At 36.3% G+C, this 23021-nt stretch overlaps 2 protein-coding genes across 8 annotated transcripts in view; one reads left to right on the top strand and one right to left on the bottom strand.

Moving 5' to 3' along the window:
• Positions 1-2156: 2156 nt before the first annotated feature.
• Cript (CXXC repeat containing interactor of PDZ3 domain) lies at positions 2157-11551 on the bottom strand. Of its 2 annotated transcripts, none has more exons than XM_033763902.1 (5): positions 11398-11551; positions 8623-8685; positions 7843-7897; positions 3728-3831; positions 2157-3465 (listed from the first exon to the last, which is right to left on the bottom strand). In XM_033763902.1, exons 1-5 carry the CDS (start codon positions 11471-11473, stop codon positions 3401-3403), a joined length of 363 nt encoding a protein of 120 aa, XP_033619793.1. In that variant the 5' UTR covers positions 11474-11551; the 3' UTR covers positions 2157-3400. The 2 variants fall into 2 exon arrangements, with proteins under 2 accessions (XP_033619793.1, XP_010614080.1); XM_010615778.3 differs by having other exon boundaries at positions 2159-3465; positions 8623-8688; positions 11402-11505.
• The window catches only part of Pigf (phosphatidylinositol glycan anchor biosynthesis class F), a 31472-nt gene continuing 19965 nt past the window's right edge, over positions 11515-23021 (top strand). Inside the window, exons 1-5 of one of the 6 annotated variants that reach the window (XM_010615770.2) lie at positions 11515-11592; positions 13453-13697; positions 14819-14910; positions 16187-16303; positions 20854-20880. In XM_010615770.2, the coding sequence (XP_010614072.1) occupies positions 13470-13697; positions 14819-14910; positions 16187-16303; positions 20854-20880 (464 nt within the window). In that variant the 5' untranslated portion in view covers positions 11515-11592; positions 13453-13469. Of the gene's footprint in view, positions 11593-11648; positions 11768-12605; positions 12709-13452; positions 13698-14818; positions 14911-16186; positions 16304-18721; positions 19097-20813; positions 20881-23021 lie in introns of those variants that run through there. The other 5 variants (XM_010615769.3, XM_033763895.1, XM_033763899.1 and 2 more) reach the window with 5 other exon arrangements.

Genomic DNA, 23021 nt, shown 5'->3' with positions numbered 1-23021 from the left:
AAAGACTACCTGAGAACTGGTCCAGAGTAAAGGAAACCAGGGACATGACAACTAAATGTGATGTTATTATCCCAACAGGATCCAAGACCAGATTTGTTTTCCTATAGCAAAATAGGGAAGACATTAGGTAACAGCATTGTAACTGCTAATATTATGATTTGGTAACTGTACTATGATTATGGGGAAACATCCCTATTCTAAGGATATAAAAACTTAAAAAGTATCATATCTGTAATGAACATTCAAATAATTTATGAAAAAAGCACTTATTCTACACTGGTGATAAAGGGAAAACTCTTCCTTACAGAATAACTAATAAATTCAGAAAGAATACTGGATTTAGAAAAGTCACGATTCTGCAAACATTCTGGTGCAATTATTCATGTAAGAATGATCAAAGGGTGCTAAATTTAAGGAGGGCAGGTGTGATGAGGAATAGATTTATCAACATGGTCTCAAAATTCCTCCTTACAAATCACACACTACTTGCAAAAGGAAATACAGTAAGCATGCAAGTGTGGACATAAGACGTCATCTTACCTAATTGATCAAAATTAGCATCACAAATAAGGGCAAAGGGATGTTCTGGACATTTGGATGTGAAACCTGGCACATGCCACTTACACTAGTCTCACCCACCCTGCACAACCTAGATCGAACCAGAGGAAATGTGGCCAAAAACCCAAGGGAGGGATGTTCGCCTCTGTTACTGTCTCATATTGTTCACACACATCTATATTACAAAAGACAGAGAAAGGGTGAGGAACTGGTCCAGATAAAATAGTCACGACAGTACAATATGACTCTGGACTGGATCCTACTGAGTTACCAATGGGACAAATAAAATTAGAATAGAGACTGTATATTAAAATATTGTGTCAATGTTAAATTTCTGAATTTGATAACTATATTTAGGTAAAATAGTATGCTTGTTCTTCAGAAGTACAGACACAGAATTAAAGAGCAAAGAAAAGGATGTCTGCTTACATATGCTCAAGTGGGTACAGAAAATACATTATCAAAGGAGAGACAATGATAATAAATATACAAAACATCTAAAAAGAAATCAAAGTGCAGAACAATGCATACATTATTCTTCAACTTAAAATTCTCAAAACAAACACAGACATAAAAAAAAAAAAAAGGAAAGAAGGATGAAAAGCTGGGTGTGGTGGTGCACACCTGTAATCCCAGCACTAGGGAGGCTGAGGCAGGAGGATCGCTGTGAGTTCAAGACCAGCCTGGGCTACATAGTGAGTTCCAGGTCAGTCTCAACTACACAGTGAGACCCTGTCTCAAAAAAACCAAAAAACCAAAACAAACAAAACAAAAATGAACACAAATATGAAAGTACATATATACGTATATTCCTAAAATTCTTAGTAACTTTTACATTCCCAGATAGAACTAAATGTACAAAGATATTATGGAGTTTGGTATAGGATGGAAAGGGTTAAGTCTCTCCCAGAGAAAATAGTACAAATATTCAACATATGTGTACACAAACTTCTACTCACACATATAATCTATCATTTTGGTGGTTAACTACTTGAATGAATGTATAAAACTGACAGGTATCCTACTGGTATTTGTTTCTAGTATTTTAATGTAATCTGAGATTTTAAGACATAGGTTCTATCACTGTTAAATTTACTTTAATAAAAGTTACATTTGGTCTTAATTCTGATATCTTATTTTCTTATAGTTTCTGTATTTATATCTGCTTTTTGAAAAGTATTTTATGTTCATTTTCTGTTTGGGGATTTTTCTTCTCATCCTAGCAGTTACTTCTACTTAGTTTATGACGGTCAGTATTAGATAATATGAAGACTACTAACACTTATATTCTTGTCTGAGGTATAATACTAACAAAAATTTCCAGAGAAGAACCCACTCATGGAAGCTACTCAAGGTGTAGACACAAAAAGTGAGTTGTGCAAATTCAGGTCCCAGCTGATCCCTGAGAAATGTACTGTTCTCAAAGTCAACTAATCCAATTTTTATTGGATCTGGAAGGCTCTATGAACAGGAACAGGTCCTAGTTTGAGTTCCTTGTATTATGATTTTAATTAAAAACCACAAATTAATAAAAGCAGGTGAGGATACTTTTGTCTTCAAAGATATTTATTATACTTTGCATTACATTATCCTTGCAATCTCTCTAGATATGCATAAGTAACCGTATATCCTAGAAACACTTTGTGAAAAACTTGCTGATAAATTGAACTTTTCTTTTCACAGTAATTTTAAGACAATAAAAATGTAAAGTCTATACCATGTATGTTATTACATTATCTATAGTAGTCTACACATTTTATAGTATCACATATTATACAAATGGCATTGGAAATGAGAGAATACCTTTTTGGTTTTCTATTGTAGGTTACAAGTTTTAGAAGTCCTGAACCTGAAGGCAGGATAAGAAAAATTTTCATTTGAAACTTCAGCATAGTCTCTTTACAGTCTACACTATATTAAAAAAAAAAGTCAAGATATGTGCTTTGTTCTATTTATTTCTTTGAAGGCTGGGGAAGCGGTAACAAAAAAGTTTGTTTTCTACTTCAAAGAGCTTTTGCAAAGACTGGCGGTTCGTTTTCATTACACATGAACACTGTTCTCATGGCTTTAAAGGCAATCTAAATTCAAGGTCATACATATGTGTTTTCTGAAATCCAGTATTTATCTGGACACACGTTCTTATTTACATATGAAGGAAAGGAACTAGCCCTTTGGCTTCAAAAACAAATTTAAAATAAATCACAAATTCCACTTGTCTTTGATTTGGGTCTGGACTCATTGTTAAGGGACCATTCAGCTATTGTGGCCTCAATCACTGTATCTCAGGAAACTGCAATTAATTAAGGGACTGCTGATTCAAAGAACTATGCTTCCAATTAGGGAATGAGGGAAGAATTCTAAATCCACACATTCTAAATAACTAACAATCTCATTTCTTCAATATCCATAAATAAAGTAAATGAAGGGGATAAAGATTATATGAATGTTTAAAAGTCCATTGAAAACACAAGAGTTTTTTTTTTTTTCATTAAATTTGCCACTTATTCTATTTCAATAAAATGCTTATAAGGAAAATAACCACTTAAAGCAAAAGATTAGTCTCAGAATTTCTTGACAGCCTAAGAAAGGATGAAGAACATCTGTTATCCCAGCACTCAGGACGCTGAGGCAGGAGGATCACCACAAGTTCAAAGCCAGCTTGAATTGCATAGCAAGACCCTGTCTCAAAAAAAGAGAAAAAGGATGAGGATCAACTACCCTCATTTAAATTTAATCACCTGTCTTGAAACAGATTACTCTGCAAGTTAAACATCTACATTATGCCTTGAAAATTCAAAGCAGAAAGTAAAATTATACAAAGCCAGAAATTTCACCAAGACAGCTAGACAGATGTTTGCTTGTAGTTTTTGGTATCCAAAACCTTTTTTCCACACATCGCACAGATGCCTGAAACGAGAAAATGTGAACAGTCAAAACCAATATGAACTGTTTGGGTCATTTATGTCAACCCTGAAGCTTCAAGTATTATTGAGCAGTATCAGAAATGAGAAAAAGAAAAATAAACTTTAATTATGAACATATTTTACATTCTATTTTGAAAAAAAGAGTATTTCACGGTACTAACAAAGGCCATTAGTTTTCTGCTATCCAAATCAGCAGCAAATAAATTAGGCTGGATGACAGAAAAATGATATTAAAAGAAACTTACCTTTTTTGTAGGCACAGCCTTGGCAATAATGAGAACCTGGCTGATGCACAGAACTTTTACAAATTCTGCAAGTGGAGAACTTATTCTTTCCATAGGGATCGAATCTAGAAAATTTTTTTAAAGAAGAATGTATATTACAATGGAAATGCTCTGACATCCACTCAAACAACACCCATGCCTAAGCCATGCTCACCATTTCCTCTCTCAAATTCCAACTGACAGGCAGCCCTCTCCGCTTCTTCCGTGTGAACGCTCTACTTACACAGCATCGGCTGTATTTATATTTATTCCCAAACCTATTCCTGTCACTTGAATTTGTTACTCTATTTGTGTGATATAAGTATTAGGAAAACTGATGAAATATGAGTGCGAAGGAGTGGCTGATACCATAGAAAGTAACTGACTGCTTTAGGATGACAAGGTAAGTGTGAACCATTAAAAACACAACTGAATTAGGTGTGGAAAAGAAAAGTGCTGAAAACAAGGAGAAAAACTAAGTGGAAGTACTCCACACTTTGCAAGTGTCAGCTTTTGCTCCACTCTAAAGATAACAAAAAAATACAGTCTGGTTATAAATTACACAAGGAAAGTGACATAGAACTCTCATCAGTAGACCCCCCGCTCAGAAGATCTTGTGTCTCAATACCAGATGATGGATGGATGCATCTACAGTTATGTACTTTAGTTTAAAATACAATAAGATGTGTGCACCTTTTAATGGCCCACATTCCTGCCATTTTCAATGAACTGTCACAATCCCTTTAGCTAAAGGAGTTTCTAAAACATAAAAATGTCATTGCATAATGACTGGAATGAAAAATAACTTTAGGAGGACAATTTTTCCCTAACTCGGCAATGCTGCTTCCCTAACCATGAAATGAGTTTTGTAATATTCTCACACAGAGGCCTAGGCCTGGTGTCTTCTCTTGGGTTACATGAAACTGCTCACTTTCAAAGATTAACTTGACCAAACCCAAAGACCAACACTTTACTCTCTACAGTAGGAGACAGACACTATTCTTTTTAAAAAGCTCAATTTATCTGGGCCTGTATGTCTAGTCTCCTTTTCCTTAAAACCTTATTTTATCAATTCTAAGATGTAAAATTTAATCTCTAAAATCACTTAACTGGTAAGGTTTTTCTTCCCTTAAAGTAATGAGGCAGCTCATAAATAATATATTGTAGATTCAAGGTAATATAGAGATATACTATCCACTGTGAGATACTTAGAAGACCCAAAAGTAATAGCTACTGTTTAATAATGTCATAATAAGTCTGGGAGCATAAAAGAGTTGCAAGTACATAAAACTGTACAATCTGTTTACAAGTTGTAACAGTCAATAACAATTGAATGGTCTTAGAAGACATTAATAAGTCAACAACATACAGCATGATGCTATGGGGAAGACTGAGTCTACTATGCTGTTTTATATGCATTATTTAGTAAGCACCTCTTGTGTGCCAGGCACTGTATATAGTGAAAGCTTTACTGATGTTATTATTTATAATCCTTGGGAAGATGTCACAAACAGGTATTTATTCATTTAGCAAATATTTGAGTACCTACTCTGCCAGTTCTAAACATTACAGGTGAATATACCAGGTGAAGTCCCTACCCTTACCAATTGATAGGCTAGTAGGAAGAGACAGACAAATAATATGGAAGTGGGAAATCTAATGAAAAAGCAAGTTTTTCCAGATAGCAATAAGTGTTATAGAGAAAATTCAAACAGAGCATGGAGATAAGGGGAAGGAGAAAAACAAGCTCAAATGTTGGTTAGGGACTCTTCTTTGAGGAGGTGACATTGAGGGAGTAGCCTAGGAGGGGCCATTCAGCACCCATCTCTTTAGACTGGAGTGGGCCTGACATATGTAATGAGGACCCAACGATGAGGAGGAGTGCGGTACAATACGCCGGACAAGGGAGACACCTTCTCATGAAAGACCTCATCAGAACATGTCCGGGCTTGGATTCCATTCAATGGGGAAAAGAAAGCCACTGGAGGCTTTTGGTTTTATGATTTTTTTGGTGCTGGGGATTGAATCCAAAGCCTTGTGTACTCTTGGCAAGAGCTTTACCAGAGAGTTACATTTCCAGCCCCACTGGAATTGGTTTGAAGAAAAGAGACTACCTGGGCTTTCTAAAATACCATTGTGGTTGCTATGAGACAACTGTAGGAAACAAAAGAAAAGGCAGGGAAATGGCTAGAAATTATTTCTCTATACAAGGAATGACGGTTTGCACCAGGGCAGTAACAATGAAGTGGACAGAAGCAGGTGAATTCGTTATACTTTTGAGATAGATCCAGAGAAGCTGTGGATGAATATGGGAAGCGGGGAAAGAGAATTAGGAGCTTCTAGCCCTGAACAACTAGACTGGATGGTGCCACTAACTATAATAAGAAGGTCGAAGGAAAAAAGACGCTGCTTTTTGACATCAAATATGATGTCAGATAAGCAGTCAGATATAAGTTTGGAGCGCAGAGAAATCAGAGCAATGTTACAGATTGGTTGTTAACATGTAGTTTCAAATTAAAGCCAATGGACTAAAGAAACTTAGGAGGGTTTATAAAGTGAAAAAGAAAAAGTCTACGATTGAGTCTTGAGGCACTGGATTGAGAAGGAATGGCTGGAGTTGGGAGGAAACCAGGACAGAGGGGTGTCACAGAAGAACACAAAGAGTTGCCAAAAAGACTTATTAAGAGGTGAAGTCAGGTAAGAATGAAGATGTGGCCATCACTTTCAAAGGTCATTTGTGATCCTAATGAGCATTTTCTGGGCTGTAAGTATGACATGAGGGGCTGAAGGAGAAAATGAAACTTAAGGACAATGAAAAAGTGCCTAGCTGAGGTTTTTAGACAACTTCTGATGTGAAAAAAAGAGGCAAGGAAACTGGTGGCAGCTAGAAGGGTTCATGGAATTGTTAAGACTGGATAGCATGGTGTCAAAAACTGTTTTTAAGATAGGAGACATTTTTATTGCCCATTCTCAATGAAAAAGCAAAGTTCAAAAAGGTTAAGAAACTGGTTTATACGTGTGTGTCCTATGTATTTCACTTGAGTACAGCCTCAGGGTGCATTCATTTAGCTATAAATGTCTCTCTCTAGTTTATCATTCTTTACAGCTGAGTAGTACTCCATTTTGTAAAAAAAAACACACATTTGCTTTCTCCAGTTACCAGCTGATGGGCATTTGGGCTGCTTCCAAGATTTAGCTATTATAAACTGCTGCTATGAACATGGGCGCACATATATTGCTGTGGTACTGAACTGCTTCTGGTATGAGAAACTAAAAGTGTAAATGAGGACCAAAATGTATAATAGATAATGTGAAACAGGAAGAATAGGTTCAAAGGGGAAGGAGAAAGAGATGGATAAAAGAAAGAAGGAAAAGAAAAAAATGAGAAAAGGAAAAGATGAAAAAAGCTTCTGTAAATAGGGAGGAGTGGAGGGATGGAAGGGGAAAGAGGAATGGGGAAAAACAAGAACCAATGCATATCACGTACAGGTATAAATTCCCAATGATGAATGGGATCATAATGTGTACCTAAAATGTACCAATAAACTTAATGAATAATAAAAAAGACAATAAAGAGGTAGCACAATGGGCTGGGGATTTAGCTCAGTGGTTCGGCTGCCTCCCTCACAAGTGCAAAGACCCGAGTCTGATCCCCGGTACCCCACCCCCAAAGAGGTGGCACAACAACAACAACAAAGAAACCGGTTTAATTTGTTTAAGGTCACCGAGCTTGACAGTGACAGAATCTGGATTCCAAGTTAGGACTGACTTTAAAGATTACACATGATCTTTTCACATTTCCCTGCTGACTCTGATTTGTAGAATAATTAAGAAACAGGTAAAAATCAAAGTCATACTTTCTGGTTAAAAAAAAAAAAACCACATAAAAATTTAGTATTAATGTCTTCATATGTTGACACAGCAAAGAACAGAGTGAGCCAGAAGGTTGCTTAGAATCAAGTGAGATAGCTTGCTAGGAACTACCTAATTCTATATTTTATCACAGCGGAATGATATACAACAAATTCTCTCCAGCATCCTGAAATATTTTAAAAGGACTGGAAATGTACTACTGTTCTACTGATGCTGATACCCACCTTGCTTTTTTTGAAGTCAAGGCTTTATTTTCATTCAGTTTTCTTCCACCACTTTCTATATCAAAATATACATGTATTTTAGTGAGTTGCTTCTATGCATTTAATATATAACATCCACTATGTAGCAATTAGTTAAAAAGTTCATTCTTTGACTGGCTACCAATAGATCACCCTATATCTACATTTTTTAAAACTTCATTTAATAGCAAAGTTCTTCAGGTACTACCTAAAACAATTATTTATTAGGGAAACGAGAATTTTATAAAACACAATCATTTTATTCCTCAAATTCAAATCAATACTTTAGGAATGGGTCTGTATTTTCTCTACTGTAAAATCTAGAAGTCTTTACCTTGGTGTCATAGACTTTGATTATTTATAAGAAAGTATTTCTCCTCCTTTTCTTTGAAAACACACTCATGCGACATATTTAATATTAATGAAGGTGAACACAGTTTAGATTAGTTCAAGAACAAAAAAATCAGGTGAGGAGGGGACACTACATAGATTAATAAGCACTAAGTCAAATATTAAGTTTCAGTGATCATGTGAAAATCATTTATTAATTTTGTTATCTCCTGTCTACTATATTAGGGACCCACACATGTAACTGAGAGAACTAGGCAGAAAATATTAAATCACTGGGGGAGTTAAGTATTTGTGTTTGATACATAAAACACATTGAATACATAACAATGCATTATACAAACAATGTAAAAGCTAAAACAGTATTTGCACTACGTGTCTGATTCAATTTCTATTTACTAAAAGAAAAAATACCTGTGGTATTCCTTGCACCATCTTTCCATGTGTCTGGTGTAATAACAGTACCAAGTTTTTTTTCACCTATTATAACAAGACAGCAAAAAGAGAAGTAAATTTTACTAATAAATATACTATTTCATACTTGAGGTTCACAATGATGTCAGCAGTCATATAGCAGCAGGCACAATGCTGAGGTAGGGGTCAGAGAATTGACTGAAGATATTAAACATGGTGCAATGAATAAATGACCTGCAATAAAATTTATAGAACAAGACAGTTTACAATAGGCTTTCACTGTTAATACTTTAAAGAAATTTGATAAATCTGTTCATTCCATAAGCATTTACTAAGCATCTATAATAATATAAATCACTATACAAAGTCTTGAGAAAAATAAAACCATGAATCAGAAAAAGACTTTAGGGGAGATTACACATAAATTCATTAATTTCTCTAACAGTAGTCCATAACTTGGGTTCTATAGGTGGACCTTAGGAGATATGTGACGAAGATGGAGTTGTACATGAAACTGTGTGTGTGTGTGTGTGTGTGTGTGTGTGTGTGTGTGCGCATGTGTGTACTTTTGGAAAGTAAATGGAATGATATGTTGAAGCCAAGTACTTCAAGACAGTTAAATGGATTCACAGGGATAAAGAACAAAAGAAAATCCTTGAATTTAGTGATTAGGAGATTGCTGGTAAACTTCTGGCAATTCTTACAGTAGTGCACAAAGTGCTAAGAAGTAATTGTGAAAAATCTGGAAGCAATAAACATAACCAAGTCTTTAAAACAATTTTTAATGCAGGGAAAGAAAGAACTAAGGTCATAGCCTAAGACTGAAGCTTTATGCCTGAGAGACATCTCAGCTTATTTATAGGATGAGGGCAATGAGATGACACAGATTGGAGATTTAAAATACTAAAAGGTCAGATTTTTCAGAAGAGCAGAGAAGTAAAAAGTAGAAGAGCGAATGACCACTAATGACACATTGTGTTCCAGAACCAAATATATGTATTTTAATATCATACTGGACCTTGGATATTCAAAATTTTCATGTACTTTGGTAAATTCTCAGATTTTCCCTCTGTACTCCCAATTTCCCTCAGGAAAAAGTACTTATAGTGTAAAAAGAATTAAAAACATCAAGTGAAACAAGGCAGAATTCCAGTTTTCTAGAGTTAAAATGTACAGGATCTCATACACACACACACACACACACACACACACACACACACGCACACCCCTATAAATCAACACATGTAAGAACTGTATAATCTAAAAGACATCAGGGCAGATGTATTATCTGAAGGCATTTATACTACATTTAATGAAACACACAAAACTCCAAATAATTGCTTAAGGAAAGAGTAGAGTTAAAGGATGTCAATGACAAAAAGCATAATATGTCCTTTCCTTTCCTTTTCCTTGCTATGCAGTTCAAGCTGGCCTTGAACTCACTACATAGCCCAGGCTGGCCTCAAACTCACAGCAATCCTCTTGCCTCAGCCTCCCAAGAGCTGGAGTTACAGGTATGCACCATCATGCTCAACATAATAATGTGTCTTCTGAGTGATGAAAATGTTCTAAAACTGTGGTCATGGCTGCACCTATGAATGTTTCGAAAACCACTATACTGTATTTTTTAATTAAGTGAACTGTATGGTATAAGAATTAATCTACTTTTTAAAAAGCTTAATGTAAGACAACTATATATATGGCATATAACCTACAAAAAAAGAAAGATTATTAGTTTCACTCTTCCCCATGCAGAATGCAGCAGAGTTTAAGTCCAAAGGTCACATACTGGGGGAGGCTATGATGGAAATAATCAGTTTTTGGTATACACTAAGGCACTTTTATACTAAACATTATCTACATTATTTCAAGTTCATAAAGCTCCACGAATTATGCATTAGTCTCATTTTTCAGATGAGAAAATAGGGGCCGAGAAATATTAAGTAGCTTGTCCATGAATAATCTTTCACCTAACATAAGCACTCTGAATGAAACTCATGGATGTCTACCCAAAGTTTTATCTGCAGAAGGGTTACAAGCAAAATGGATCATATTCACTAGGCAATAACTGGGATGCTAAGAGGAGTTGAAACCTTCTCACAGAGGAGTCTGGTATGTCTAGTCTGAAGCTATTTTTAATCATATAAACAGCTCGTGAGGTTTAAAAAAATAAATACTTTCTAAAAATCTCAAGAGTTTGCATTATACTTATTGGGTGCTAACTATAAGGAGGAAAGACTGTTCTAAAATCCAGGAATGCCTGAATAGGCATTGAAGATGGCGAGGCTTTCCTACACTCCTGTTCCAGTACTCTAGTTATTCATGCCCAGATCTCACAAGGCATTAGAATGGGATGATAGCTTAACACTTCCAGATAAATTTAAACTTCAGAAGCCAAAAAATTGTTTTTAGTCAAGTATTACTAAACATCTTAATTTTATATCTGACAACTCTAGATGCTAACAAAGTGACTTTGAAAATTCATTTGAAGCCTGAGGGAGCCAGTTAAGAGGCTGCTGTAATTGATAAGATCTGGAGTTAGTGGAAGGCCAAGGAAATAAGACTATGAGGTGCAGACCTGAGACCATTCTGAAGACAAAATACATAGGTCTAAATCATCTCTGGGGAAGGGCAAGAATGATGATCATGGGGCAGGGTAGGAGGACAAAGACTGGAATCAGAGACCCGTGGGTGAAAGAATGGCAAAGGGCCAAGTTCCCAAGAGGATCTAGTTAGGTACTTCCCAGCCTTTACCCACAGAAATGATCTCCTAACTCACATTTTTCGCACACCATCCTCCTACCGACTGTCCTCTCAACCACAGAAGCTCCTCCAGCAGCTTGAAAAACATCAACAAACCAGTCGAAGAAGGTTCCCCTTCCGTCTACGTCATCCTACTTCCGGCCTGAGTCTTCCGCTCCAGTCTAGCTCACACCTGGGAAGCCCGGAGGATTTAACACGCAGGGGACGGTAGGCGGGGCTGCCTTATGGGGCCGCCCCCTCCCTTCTGCGATTGGCCTTGCGGCCGTGGGTTCCCCCCCATCCCACCCACCCCGGGCCTGCGCCTGCGCAGAGGTCAAGGCAGCCGGTCGCACCTGATGGTGGGAGACAGTATCCCCTCCTCTTCCGCGGGCGGGAGAGTTAGGTAAGCCCCGCTGGGAACCCCCGGCACACTGGGCTCTCCTCGGGAGGCTGCACGCCAGCCCAGCCAACTGCCGGAGTGACCCCCGGTGGGTCCGTTTCCCCGGGCGCTGAAGCGCCACCCCTCGGGCGTGATCCCGGGGCTACCCGGAAAAGCCTCCCTGGAACCTGAGTTTCGCTCTCCGACTCCCAGTTTCCCTGGATCGCAACACCTGTGCTTTTTGGTTTTGCCCCTCCGTTGGTTCCTCGCCGTCCGCCCCCTGAGCCCAAGGCTGGGATGGAGTCCCGAGCGACCCAGAGTGGGTCTGGAGTCGGCCGCCCCACGAAGGCGCCTTCCCGCTCCCGGGCCTGGGGACCTGGGCCAGCTTCGGTGGCGGTGACAGCCGCGGTCGCTCCGGGCAGCCTGGGGTCTGACAGTGCTGGATCCAGGACCGGCGCACACTACACCTGCTTCACGCAGCGAGCCTTTCGAGTTTGGCTGCTGCTCCCTATATGAGGCCCATGTCTGCTGACAGCACCTGGGATTCTCTCCAGAGAGAATGGCTTCCGGACCCCTCTGCCCGACCTTGATGGGGAGTGGAGAATCTTTAAGAAACTTTCCCTGCGTCCCTTCTTACCATCTGCCCTCTTCCCAGCCCTGGGCTCTATCTTCAAATTAAAGAGGCTAGACTCTGAAATGGCTTTAGCGCGTGGGGCTTTGGACGTGCGTCCTAACTTAATCCTGTTTCCCTATTGGGAAAATATTTGCCTTTGAAAAGCGATTGTAGGGCCGAGGATTTAGCTCAGTGGTTCCACCGCCTGCTTCGCAAGCGCAAGATCCCAAGTGCAATCCTTGGTACCAAAACAAAACAAAGAAAAGCGATTGTGTGAATTAAATGAAGGCTATTATGACAACGCATGTTCACCCTTCTTTTACTCTAGTGCCCTCCGCCCCCAATTCTGTGGGTATGTTCTGTATTATATTTTTCCAAGGTGTTTGTATATTCTGGAGTTTTCACCACAGTGTAGACAAGTACTGCTTCAATAAGTCACTACTTAACATTAATAAATACAACATGAGCTCTCAGGTAATTTAAATACAGTAATGTAGTTTAGAGACAGTTTTTTTCCCTCTTTTCACTCGTGATCTTTTTTATTGGAATTTAGCACCTGTAACACGTTGTCCTTTTGGTATTTCTGGAAAATTGGAAACCCTTAGTTTAACATAATGTCTGTTGAACTCTCCATTGCCCTGACCACCATTTGATTATTAAGTGTGGACTTGGTGTTACTTGGCATTTTGTGGAGAATAGGAACTGTGATGTTAGGAATGAAAAAACATCAACAATTTAGCCAAAGTGTACTCACGGGTATCTAGAATGCATAAGTTATATTTCCAACTGGGCAGAGCATTTAATCCATGCGATTGATTTCCACTGTATGATTTTGACCAAAAATACTGAACTGCTTAATTATTCCTAATGCATGACCCTTTTGCAGAAACTCATTACAGATATTTAAGAAATTAGTAACTTTTTCCTTTTACATCCTGAGGGATATTTGTACCGTACTAATGTAACATAGGATGTTTCGAAACATACTTTTCCTATAGAAAATGGACTTTAGTTTATGGCTCATTTTTAGAAATATAAGTAGGACAATGGGAAAGTCATTTTAATGTGTTTTTGCTTTTCTTTTTTTTTTCTTTAGACAGCCACAAAAACACCATGAAAGATACTGACATCAAGACACTGCTATATGCTCATTTTCTATGCATATTTTCAGTTATTCTGAGTGTCCTTATTCCATCATTCTTTGTGGAGGATTTCTCAATACTGGACACACACTTGACGTGGTTGTGCTTCTGTTCTCTTTTTGTAACTTCAATCAATCTTGTATTATATTTAGTACCAAAGCCAAATTCATCCTCTAAAAGAAGTTCATTATCACATAAGGTAAGGATTACTTCTTACAGATTTTTGGTGGAGGTATTGTTTCTTTTAGTGGAAGAGTAAGTATTAGTCAAGTCCTCGGTTATTTATAGTGTGTAAAGGTTACGTGATTTCTTTTTCAAATCGGTAGCCTGTTATTTCCTGTCAAGGGGCCCACAGTGTTTGATAAATTCTTACCATGCATTAATTCTGAAATTAGGACTTCTATGGATATTATAGTAATGTAAGTCTGTATAATCGTTTTATGTCATCATTGAAGATAAATACATGTGGCCAACTTTAAACTTTATTTTGGAAGACAGTGCAGTTTATTTTCATTTATTTTTGCACTTCCAAAAGATAGTGAGTTTTTCAGAAATTGCAAGATAAGTCACTGTGGCAATCTTTTGTGTGTGTGTGTGTGTGGTAACCTATTTTAAACATGGCCTTCCTTGATTAACAGTTTAAAGTTTTCAGGTAATAGAATCAATTTTATGGAATGTTCATTGTACTGTAATAGTTGACAATTACTTTAAATTTAAATGTCTTCATATCCCATACTGTGTATAAACTGTTACTGCCTTGTGCTTTAAAAAGCTTAATATATGTTGTATAATTTTATCTTAAGGCCCAAGTCTAGTAAGTCCCACACATGAGCCTATTAGTAAATGTTCAGGTCTTTTTTTCATATGGTTCACGCAGTAATGTGAATGTGATTTGGAAAATTACTGAGTATTTTGCTTTTTCAGTTCAGTTTTCCCAGGAGTTCTGTTTTAAAATGAAAAAAAAATGTATCACTATTTTCTGTAGACATTTCATGTATAATAATAATAATACACAATAAGACTTTTTTGTGTCTTAATATTCTGTTAGCAATAAAAGTTTCATAAATATTAACAAAATAACAATACATATCATAGAAGCTGAAATATTTTTTCATTCTCATATCAGTTGGGTCTTTCAGGCTTTTTCAGATACAGTGACAGCTATGTGTGACTGGGCATAAGCCTTGTGATCTGACTTGAGGCTACCCAACAGAGAGCATTCAGCTGTTTCACACATATGGGAACAGGTATTTGTAGATAAAATGAAGGAATGTGTTGTCCTTTAGGCATTCTGTTCAGTCTCTAATGATTCTTTTTCAGGTAACCAGATTTTTGAAATGCTGTGTCTACTTTCTTGTGTCTTGTTTCTCTTTTCATGTGATTTTTGTTCTATATGGAGCACCACTATTTGAGTAAGTTTGAAATTTTTACTTTAAATTTGTATTTTAAAACACTCATTTACTAAACAATGTGTTAACTCTGTTATCAATTAGGGGAAAACTATGCTGGGTTTAATTAATGGGTCAAGATAGGATAACAATGTCATCATTCTTCTTTAGCATTGCTATCCTTTTAGAAAGCAATAGAATAACTTAATTCATTAAATGTTTCTACTACCTAGCCTTCTGCTACCCCGCTGTATATTGAGAGGAGAAAGAGAAGATGACAGACTATTTTGTATTACTGAGTATGGGGCTTTAGAACCTCTGAGGGAACTTACTATCGTGATATATATGTTGGTTATAATTAGCATAACAATTCTTTGTAAATGTGATCCTAAGGAAAGTCAATAGAACCTTGTATTCAAACAGTTAAAGATATTTATAGGTAAAATTTAACTCAACACTTTTTCGAAACTGACCAATTTCAAATTAGTGGAAACTAAATCCATGGAGTATATTTCACTATTATAGGTTAGCAGTTATTAAAGATCATGGTAAAATGAATGAAATATACACACACACACACACACACACACACACACACACAGAGCTGTGTATACAGTTACATATGTATATTTATATATAGTTGTATGTGCATACTTTAAACCAACAGGTTATTTTCTAGACGGGGAGGATAAGACCTTTGTTGTGGAAAATGGTAGTTTCTGTCGAATCCATCTTAGAGTAAAATGATGAAAAACCAAAAGTTTTCAGCATCAACTTTTATTTGTTTAGGGTCTCACTGTTGCCTTGGCTAACTGAAGATCCTCTGCCTCAGCTTTCTGAATAACTAGGATCATAGGCACGTGCCACTGCCCTGGTAGCACCAACATTTTAACAAATACAAATTCTCAGGCCTCAATCAAATTCTAGGGGAGAAGCCTTCCAGTCCTTTGTGTAGGCTCTCCAGGTAGTTCCAAAATCAGTTAAAAGTTGTACCATTGGCTGTAGAGAAAGTTCCAGAAACTGAAAAAAGATAGTCAGGTAGAAATTAAGTTTCTTGCAATGGAAGTCTTAGTATGGACCTTAGGATTTTTAACATTTCTGAAATTAATCATTAAAGGCAGGTATTTGCTAGATTAGTTTTTAAGACTTGAATTTCAGTGGTCAAATTATTTTTAGTCATCATTTTTGTGGGATGCATATAATCTTTCAAAGTAAAGTATAAGAAAATATTTTTATATTAAAATATGTGTGCATGAACATTTAGCATGTTTTTAAAATTAATAAAGTTTTTTCTTTCTAGGTTGGTGTTGGAAACATTTTTATTTGCAGTTATTTTGTCTACTTTTACTACTGTGCCTTGTTTATGTTTGTTAGGACCAAACCTCAAAGCGTGGCTAAGAGTTTTCAGTAAAAATGGGTAAGTTTTAATTTTACATTTTAGTGATATTAGTCATTTGTATGGTTCTCCAAGATGTTAGAGGGAGCCAGTGTATTTGATGAATGGGAACAAGGAATGGACAGTTTGAGAGGAGAGGGACCTAGGCAGGCAGAAGTATGGGGCCACTCCCTCCATGTTAGCAAGATCAGCTCTGCTTTTTTCTGTGTGATAGGATTCTACTTAGCCTTTTGTTTGAAAAAGAAAAGAAGTTTCCATTACCAAAATAAAGCTTTGAAAACTACTGGGATAATTTGCTAGCATGATAAAAGTGCTACAAATAAAATTGTTTACATCCATTTCATAATGTAGAAGTGGCATCCATAATCTAAAAATGTTTTGTACAATAACAGTATTTCTTGTTTAACCTTCTTCATGATAAGACAGAGTGCAGGTTTTACAGGATTTCATTTCTTTAGTAGGTATATATTTTCAACATAGATGTTAATATTTTAGCTTCTTCAGAGGCTTTGCAGTGATATATACCAGAAATGGTTGAAGTCTGACTAAGAAAACCAGAAAATAATTTGGTGCTCATAATGTTGTCCTATTCATCACCAAGCAGTAAAAACTTCTTGAGCACTTACTCTGTGCTTTGTGTTATGCTAAGCTCTATGTATATTCTACAATATTAGAAGACCTTTTTTTTTTGCCTGAGGAGCTTATATGTTCAAGGAATAAAAAGAATGAACAAAGAGAAATGAGATTAAACTTGTAGGAATCCAATAACCTGTGCTGTAGGAACTGAGAGGAGTAGGGGATCAGTGAAGAGTAGAACTAGAGAAGGAATGATCTTTGATAAACTTGGAACAGAAAAATGAATGAAATAATAGAAACTTACATGAACTTGGTATTTTTGTGGGATTTGGAAGGAAACAAATAGCCCAAGGACGGGGAGAAGAATGCGTGTTGGATAGCATGGCTCCAAAAATTACTTTTTCCTGTAATCCTTCTTACTCCAAACACTGAGGCAGTAGGATCACCAGTTTGAAGTCAGACTGGTCAACTTAGCAAGACCTATCTCAAAATAAAAAGGGTTGGGGGTGAAGATCAGTGGTAGAATGTTTGCTAGCGTACATGAGGCCTTGGGTTCAACCCCTAGCACGACAAAAAAAAAGAAAAGTAGCACAATTTTACACATTATTTGGTTAAAACATATATAAATAGTACATTAGTTATGACTTTTCTCATGAAAAGTCTTGAAATTTGCTTTTGGAAGTAGATACGGGGAGAGTTGTGAGTTATTTTGCAGTTTTGAAGGGCCATTGTTGAAAATATGACTGAAAATTAACATCAGATATGGATGGATGTGGCTCATGATTGTTGGTAAACTGAGGTAGCCAGGAGATTTTTTTTTTTAAGTATTGAAGCTATGTGGTGCATGCCTATAGTCCCAGGTGTGTGGAAGGCTAGGGTAGAGAATCACTTGAGCCCAGAAGTTTAAGGATAGTCTGGACTTGAAGGCAGACCATAGCTTTTGTTGTTGTTTTGGTACTGGAGATTGAACACTGACATATCCCTATCCTTTTTTTGTTTTGAGACAAGTTTTCACTAAGTTTCTCAGGTGGGACTCAGACCTGCGGTCCTGCTTCAGCCTCCCAAGGGCAGGTCCTGTTTTAAAATAAAATAAAAAAAAAAAAAAGCCCAAGTATTGGGATGCAATTCACACATCATATATCTTGCCTATTTAACGTGTACAATTTGTATATTCACAAACATCACCAAAGTCAATTTTAGAAGTTTAGTATTTTCATCACATGAAAAAAGAAATGCTATGTATCCTTTAGGTCAGTAATGGTGAACATTTTAGAGATGAGTGCCCAAACTGCAAACCCACCTACTTATTGCAAAGTGCCAACACCACCATTAAACCTGAATACTGAGATTTTAGTTTAGGAAAAACATCTCATAACATTAACATCTCTTGTCTTGAAAGAAAAGCAAGACGCATGCCATAGGTTCACCACCACTGCTTTAAGTTATCACTTCCTTATCTACCTCCTTCTCCATCCCCCTAGCATCCATTAATCTACTTACTGTCTCTATGGAGTACCTATCCTGGATATTTCATATTTTTTGGAATTGTACAATGTGTGGACTTTGTGACTGATTTCTTTCACTTCCTGTAGTGCTTTCAAAGGTTGCTCGTATTATAGCATGTGTTCTTTTTATGGCAGAATAACGTTCCATTTTATGAATACATGCCACATTTTATTTATCCATTCTTCAGTTGGGGGATGTCTGGGTCCTTTCTACCTTTTGGTTATTATGAACAAGTCACTGTAAACATTTATGTGCAGGTCTTTATGTGGACATATATTTTTCTTTTGGGAATGGTTGTAGCAGTGAGTGGCTGGGTCATATGGTAACTTCATGTTTAATCTTTTGAGGAACTTCTAGACTGTTTTCCAGAGTGGCTGCACCTTTGCTACACCAGTATTTGAGAGTTCTGGTTCCTCGTCTTCCTCAACATTATCTGACTTTTGGATTTTCACTATCTTCATGGGTGTGAAGTTTCATCTCATTGTGTTGTTTATGTGCATTCCCTGCTGACTAATATAAAAAAATTTTTTAATGTACTCATTGGCCATTGTATATTTTCATTGGATAAATGTCTCTCTCTATGTTCTTTGCATGTTTTTTAATTGGGCTATTTCTTTTTATTATTGAGTTATAGGAATTTTTTATATATGGTAGCTGTAACTCCTTTATCAGATACATGATTTGCAAATATTTTCACTTCCTTTTTTTGGGGTAGTAGAGATCGAACTTAGGACCTCAAGCTTGCCAGGTAGGTACTGTGCCGCTGAGCTAAATACCCGGCCCCCCTTCACTTTCTTGATAGTGACCTTTGAAACACAAAATGTTTTAATTTTGATGAAGTTCAGTTTAATTATTTTTTCTTTTGTTGCTTCTTCATTTAGGAATTCATTAGTAAATCCAAGATCATGAAGATTATGTTTTCTTCTAAAAAGTTCATGTTTAGTTCTTATATTCAGGTCTTTGATACATTTTGTGGGTTTCTGTATGTGTTTTGAGGTAAGGGTCCACCTTCATTCTTTTGCGTGTGACTATCCAATTGTTCCAGTACCAGTTGTGGCTGTTTTCTCCATTGAATGGTCTTGGTACCCTTCTCAAAAATCAATGATTGTAAACATGTCTTTTTATTTCTGGCCTCTCAGTTCTTTTCCCTTGACCTGCGTGATCTACCTATGCCACACATTATGATGATGTTAGATGTTTGAGGGGCACACTGTATATGTTTTGTGTATTCTGGTGCCATATAGTATATAGCTGGGTGCAATTTGTTGTGTTTATACTTAGTTTTTCTCATAGGTAAAATTGCTTATTTTTTCCTGTGTATATCAAATTGGAACAAATTTGAAACTTCAAAACAAACATTATGGTAGGGCTGACTATAAAAGTTTCTAATGTTTTTGCATTTTAAAAAGTTAAATGTTGGGCCGGGGATTTAGCTCAGTGGTGCCACGCCTGACTCACAAGTGCAAACTCCTGAGTTTGATCCCCAGTACCAAAAAGAAAAAAAAAAGGAGTTAAATCTTAAAGCTCAAAGGAAACAAAGACCGAAATTTTCCTAGTTTCTCCATAGTAACTTTATAAATTTAATATTTGTACATTTTTATGAGCCTGTTTTAACTCTGTTTCTACTTTTAGGCTGAGCTACATCTTACTTTCTCCTGAGAGGGGGGAGTGTTTTTTGTTTGTTTTATATAAGTTGCCTTTGAATCTTCTCAGATTTATTGTCATCTTGTCTTTATATCTATTAGCACTGTATCACTTCTTAGAAGGATCTGTAATAGAAGTAAAACTAAAAGTTATTGGAAGGGAAATAGTATTTTCTAACTAGCAGATTGACAAAGGTCAGGAAGTTTTAATAATACCATAGTGTGAAGGATTTGGAGAAGCAAGAACCAATGAAAACGTTCAGACTTTGTGAAAGGTAAGTTGGTTCAAACTGTATAGACAGCAATTACGAAGCACTTATATTACAGATGTACAACTTTGACCCAGCAATTGTACTTCTAGAATTTTATTCAGTAAATATATTCACACTTTACAAAATTTTGAATGCATGAGATTACTCACTTTAGCACCAAAAATCTACATATCCTTTAGAAAGGGATTTGGTTCAGTTACATTTAATCTACACCATGAAACACTATGCAGCTATAAACACACACACACAAACACACACACACACACATTTATTCTCTGTTAAATAGAAAAAAACAAGATGTAAAAATATATGTAGGAGGTCTGGCAATTTAGCTCAGTGGTGTCATTTCCTGCCTCGCAAGCACAAGGTCCTGAGTTTGATCTCTGGTACCAAAAAAAAAGTGTGTGTGTGTGTGTGTGTGTGTGTGTGTGTGTGTGTATGTATAAATGATACACACACACATATAGGATGCTGGTGTTTATGTAGAAAGTTGATGGGGGAAATAGATATACTATATCTGTGTATTTCTGGAAGGATACAGAAGAAACTGATAAAACACTGTTTGTCTCTGGAGAGGACATCTGAGAAACCAGAAGACAAGGTATGGAGACTTTTTTCCACTGGGTCCTCTTGACTGTCTTTTGAAATTGGAAACATATCAGCATATTTACGTCATCAAAATGAGAATTATAATGTCAGATTTTTCAATATTTATTTTTTACTTGACTATTAAAAGTTAGACCTCAAAAAAACAAAACAAAACAAAACAAAAGACCTGTGTTAAGAAGCTGAAAGGCAAGTCATGGAGGTGCATAATCTCTCACTACTTGGGAGCCTGAGGCAGAGGTTTGAATTCAAGGTTAGCTTGGGCTAAAAAAAGGCATGGGATGTAGCCCAGCACTGCCAGGGTTCAGTCTTCAGATCTGCAAGAGGAGAAGGAGCTAGTTTTCTCTGATGCTGCCTAAACTTTAGAAGATTGTAAAAGTTAACCTTCTAAGATTTATGTCTTACAATCAGAGAAAACAATTCATTTGCTAGAGGACAACCCTAAAAGTAATCAGTTTGTAATACAAGTATCACATAGGACATGACATTAAGTAGTGGTAATGCAAAAATAATTTAGTAACTTTTGAAGCATTTTCATGAATTTTATGAGATTTCTTGGAGTAATCTAGTGTAGTACTCCTATTTTTACCATTTTCTACATGAAGACCCAGGAAAGCTGAGAAGTGATAGCCAGTAACCACTAGAGTTTGGTCTTGAATGTAGATCAGTGATGACGAACCTATGGTAGGTACTCATGTTATTTGTTGTTCTTTTAAGACAAAAGATGTTAATGTATGAGTTGCTTTTTCTAAACTAAAATCTCAGTATTCAGTTTAATTGCAGTGTTGGCACTTTGTGATAAATACGACGGTTTTAGGTTGCAGTTTGGGCACTCATCTCTAAACAGTTCACCACCAATGATTTAGAATATGTCACATACAGTATAGAAGATTCCAATAATTGACAGTAACACTTCTCAGGGGCCAGATGATCTTAGACAAGCTACTCAGCTTCATAGATCTTCATGTGTAATAGGATGATAATAAAACTAACATATTTTGCAGGGTTATTGTCAGACCTGAGTAAGATAATGAGCAAAGTCCATACCTAGAAGGTGCTCAAGGATTTTGTCAAATGGATTAACAGATGTCAGAAAGCATCTTTGTATGTTACACTCCCCATCCTGACTGCAGTTGGTCAGCACTTCCTCACTGCTCACACAACATACCTAAGAGTGCAGTGCACGCCAGAGAAAGAGTAATGTTTTTTCAGTTGATTTGGCATGAAGTTTATTTGAACTTTGTCACCAGGGAGATCTTAAATCTTCATACCTCCTCCATAAATTAGTGAGAGTTCACTTTCCTCCCAGTAGTTTCATCACACAAGAGTTTAGTGTAGAAAACATGTCAAATTTTGAATGACTTAGAAAATAACTAAATTCATAGATTAATTTAACCTTAAAATTGGCCTTCATAAATGCTCACTTTTTATGCAGAAATTTAAAAAGTTTGAGTATATGTTGGTTCTGCAATGAAGTGTGAAATAGCTGTGATAACCCAACTAGTTGTCCCAATGTGCAGTTAGCATGAATTACAACTTTAACTTCAAAGAATTCTAGTATTACTTAAGACAGTTGTACAAGATAGATAGATAATGCATATTTTTCTTAAGGAGAACAAAAATTAAATTCCAATTTGAAGTTCATATAGTTCTAAGTATTTAAAATACCTTAAAGTATTGATTGGAAAGTTTAGCAGCTTAAATGCTGTTATTCATCCTGCATTTAAGGATATAAAATACAGAAGAGTCTTTTTTTTTTTAATTTAAAGCTATTTTTTTTAGTACTACAATATTGAAATATGAGTTGACTCTTCAGTGTGAGCAGGCCAATTTTGAATTGGCATGATATCTTAGTGTTGAATCAGTCTAAATGTTTTATACTACTTTTCAGTGAAATGACCTTATATATTCAATTTTAATGTATTTAATGCACATTTGTAAATAATTAGTATTGAGCAGTTGATAATCACATGAAGACTGAAAACACGAAAAACTTTGTGCTTGAGAACCTTGTTGAAAATACATCCTGAGAGTAAATGATCAATTCTAAAATTTTTGAGATTTAATACACAAGCAACATTATTTTTATGAGATTTTTCCTTGAAGTAAATTTAAACTTATTCCAAGAAAACAAAA

Source organism: Fukomys damarensis, unplaced genomic scaffold (genome assembly GCF_012274545.1).
Source record: "Fukomys damarensis isolate Sample0158 unplaced genomic scaffold, DMR_v1.0_HiC HiC_scaffold_2, whole genome shotgun sequence".
NCBI lineage: Eukaryota > Metazoa > Chordata > Mammalia > Rodentia > Bathyergidae > Fukomys > Fukomys damarensis.
This window is presented reverse-complemented; position numbering and strand designations above follow the sequence as displayed.

What these genes read in the sequence shown, in the direction of transcription:
- Cript (XM_033763902.1), bottom strand. Translation starts at nt 11,473, where the DNA reads ATGTTTTTCAAGCTGCTGGAGGAGCTTCTGTGGTTGAGAGGACAGTCG. An exon ending in TGGTGCAAGGAATACCACAG is followed by an intron (nt 7,898 to 8,622) that starts GTATTTTTTCTT and finishes ATTTTGATATAG; the next exon opens with AAAGTGGTGGAAGAAAACTG. An exon ending in AGGCTGTGCCTACAAAAAAG is followed by an intron (nt 3,466 to 3,727) that starts GTAAGTTTCTTT and finishes TTCTCGTTTCAG; the next exon opens with GCATCTGTGCGATGTGTGGA.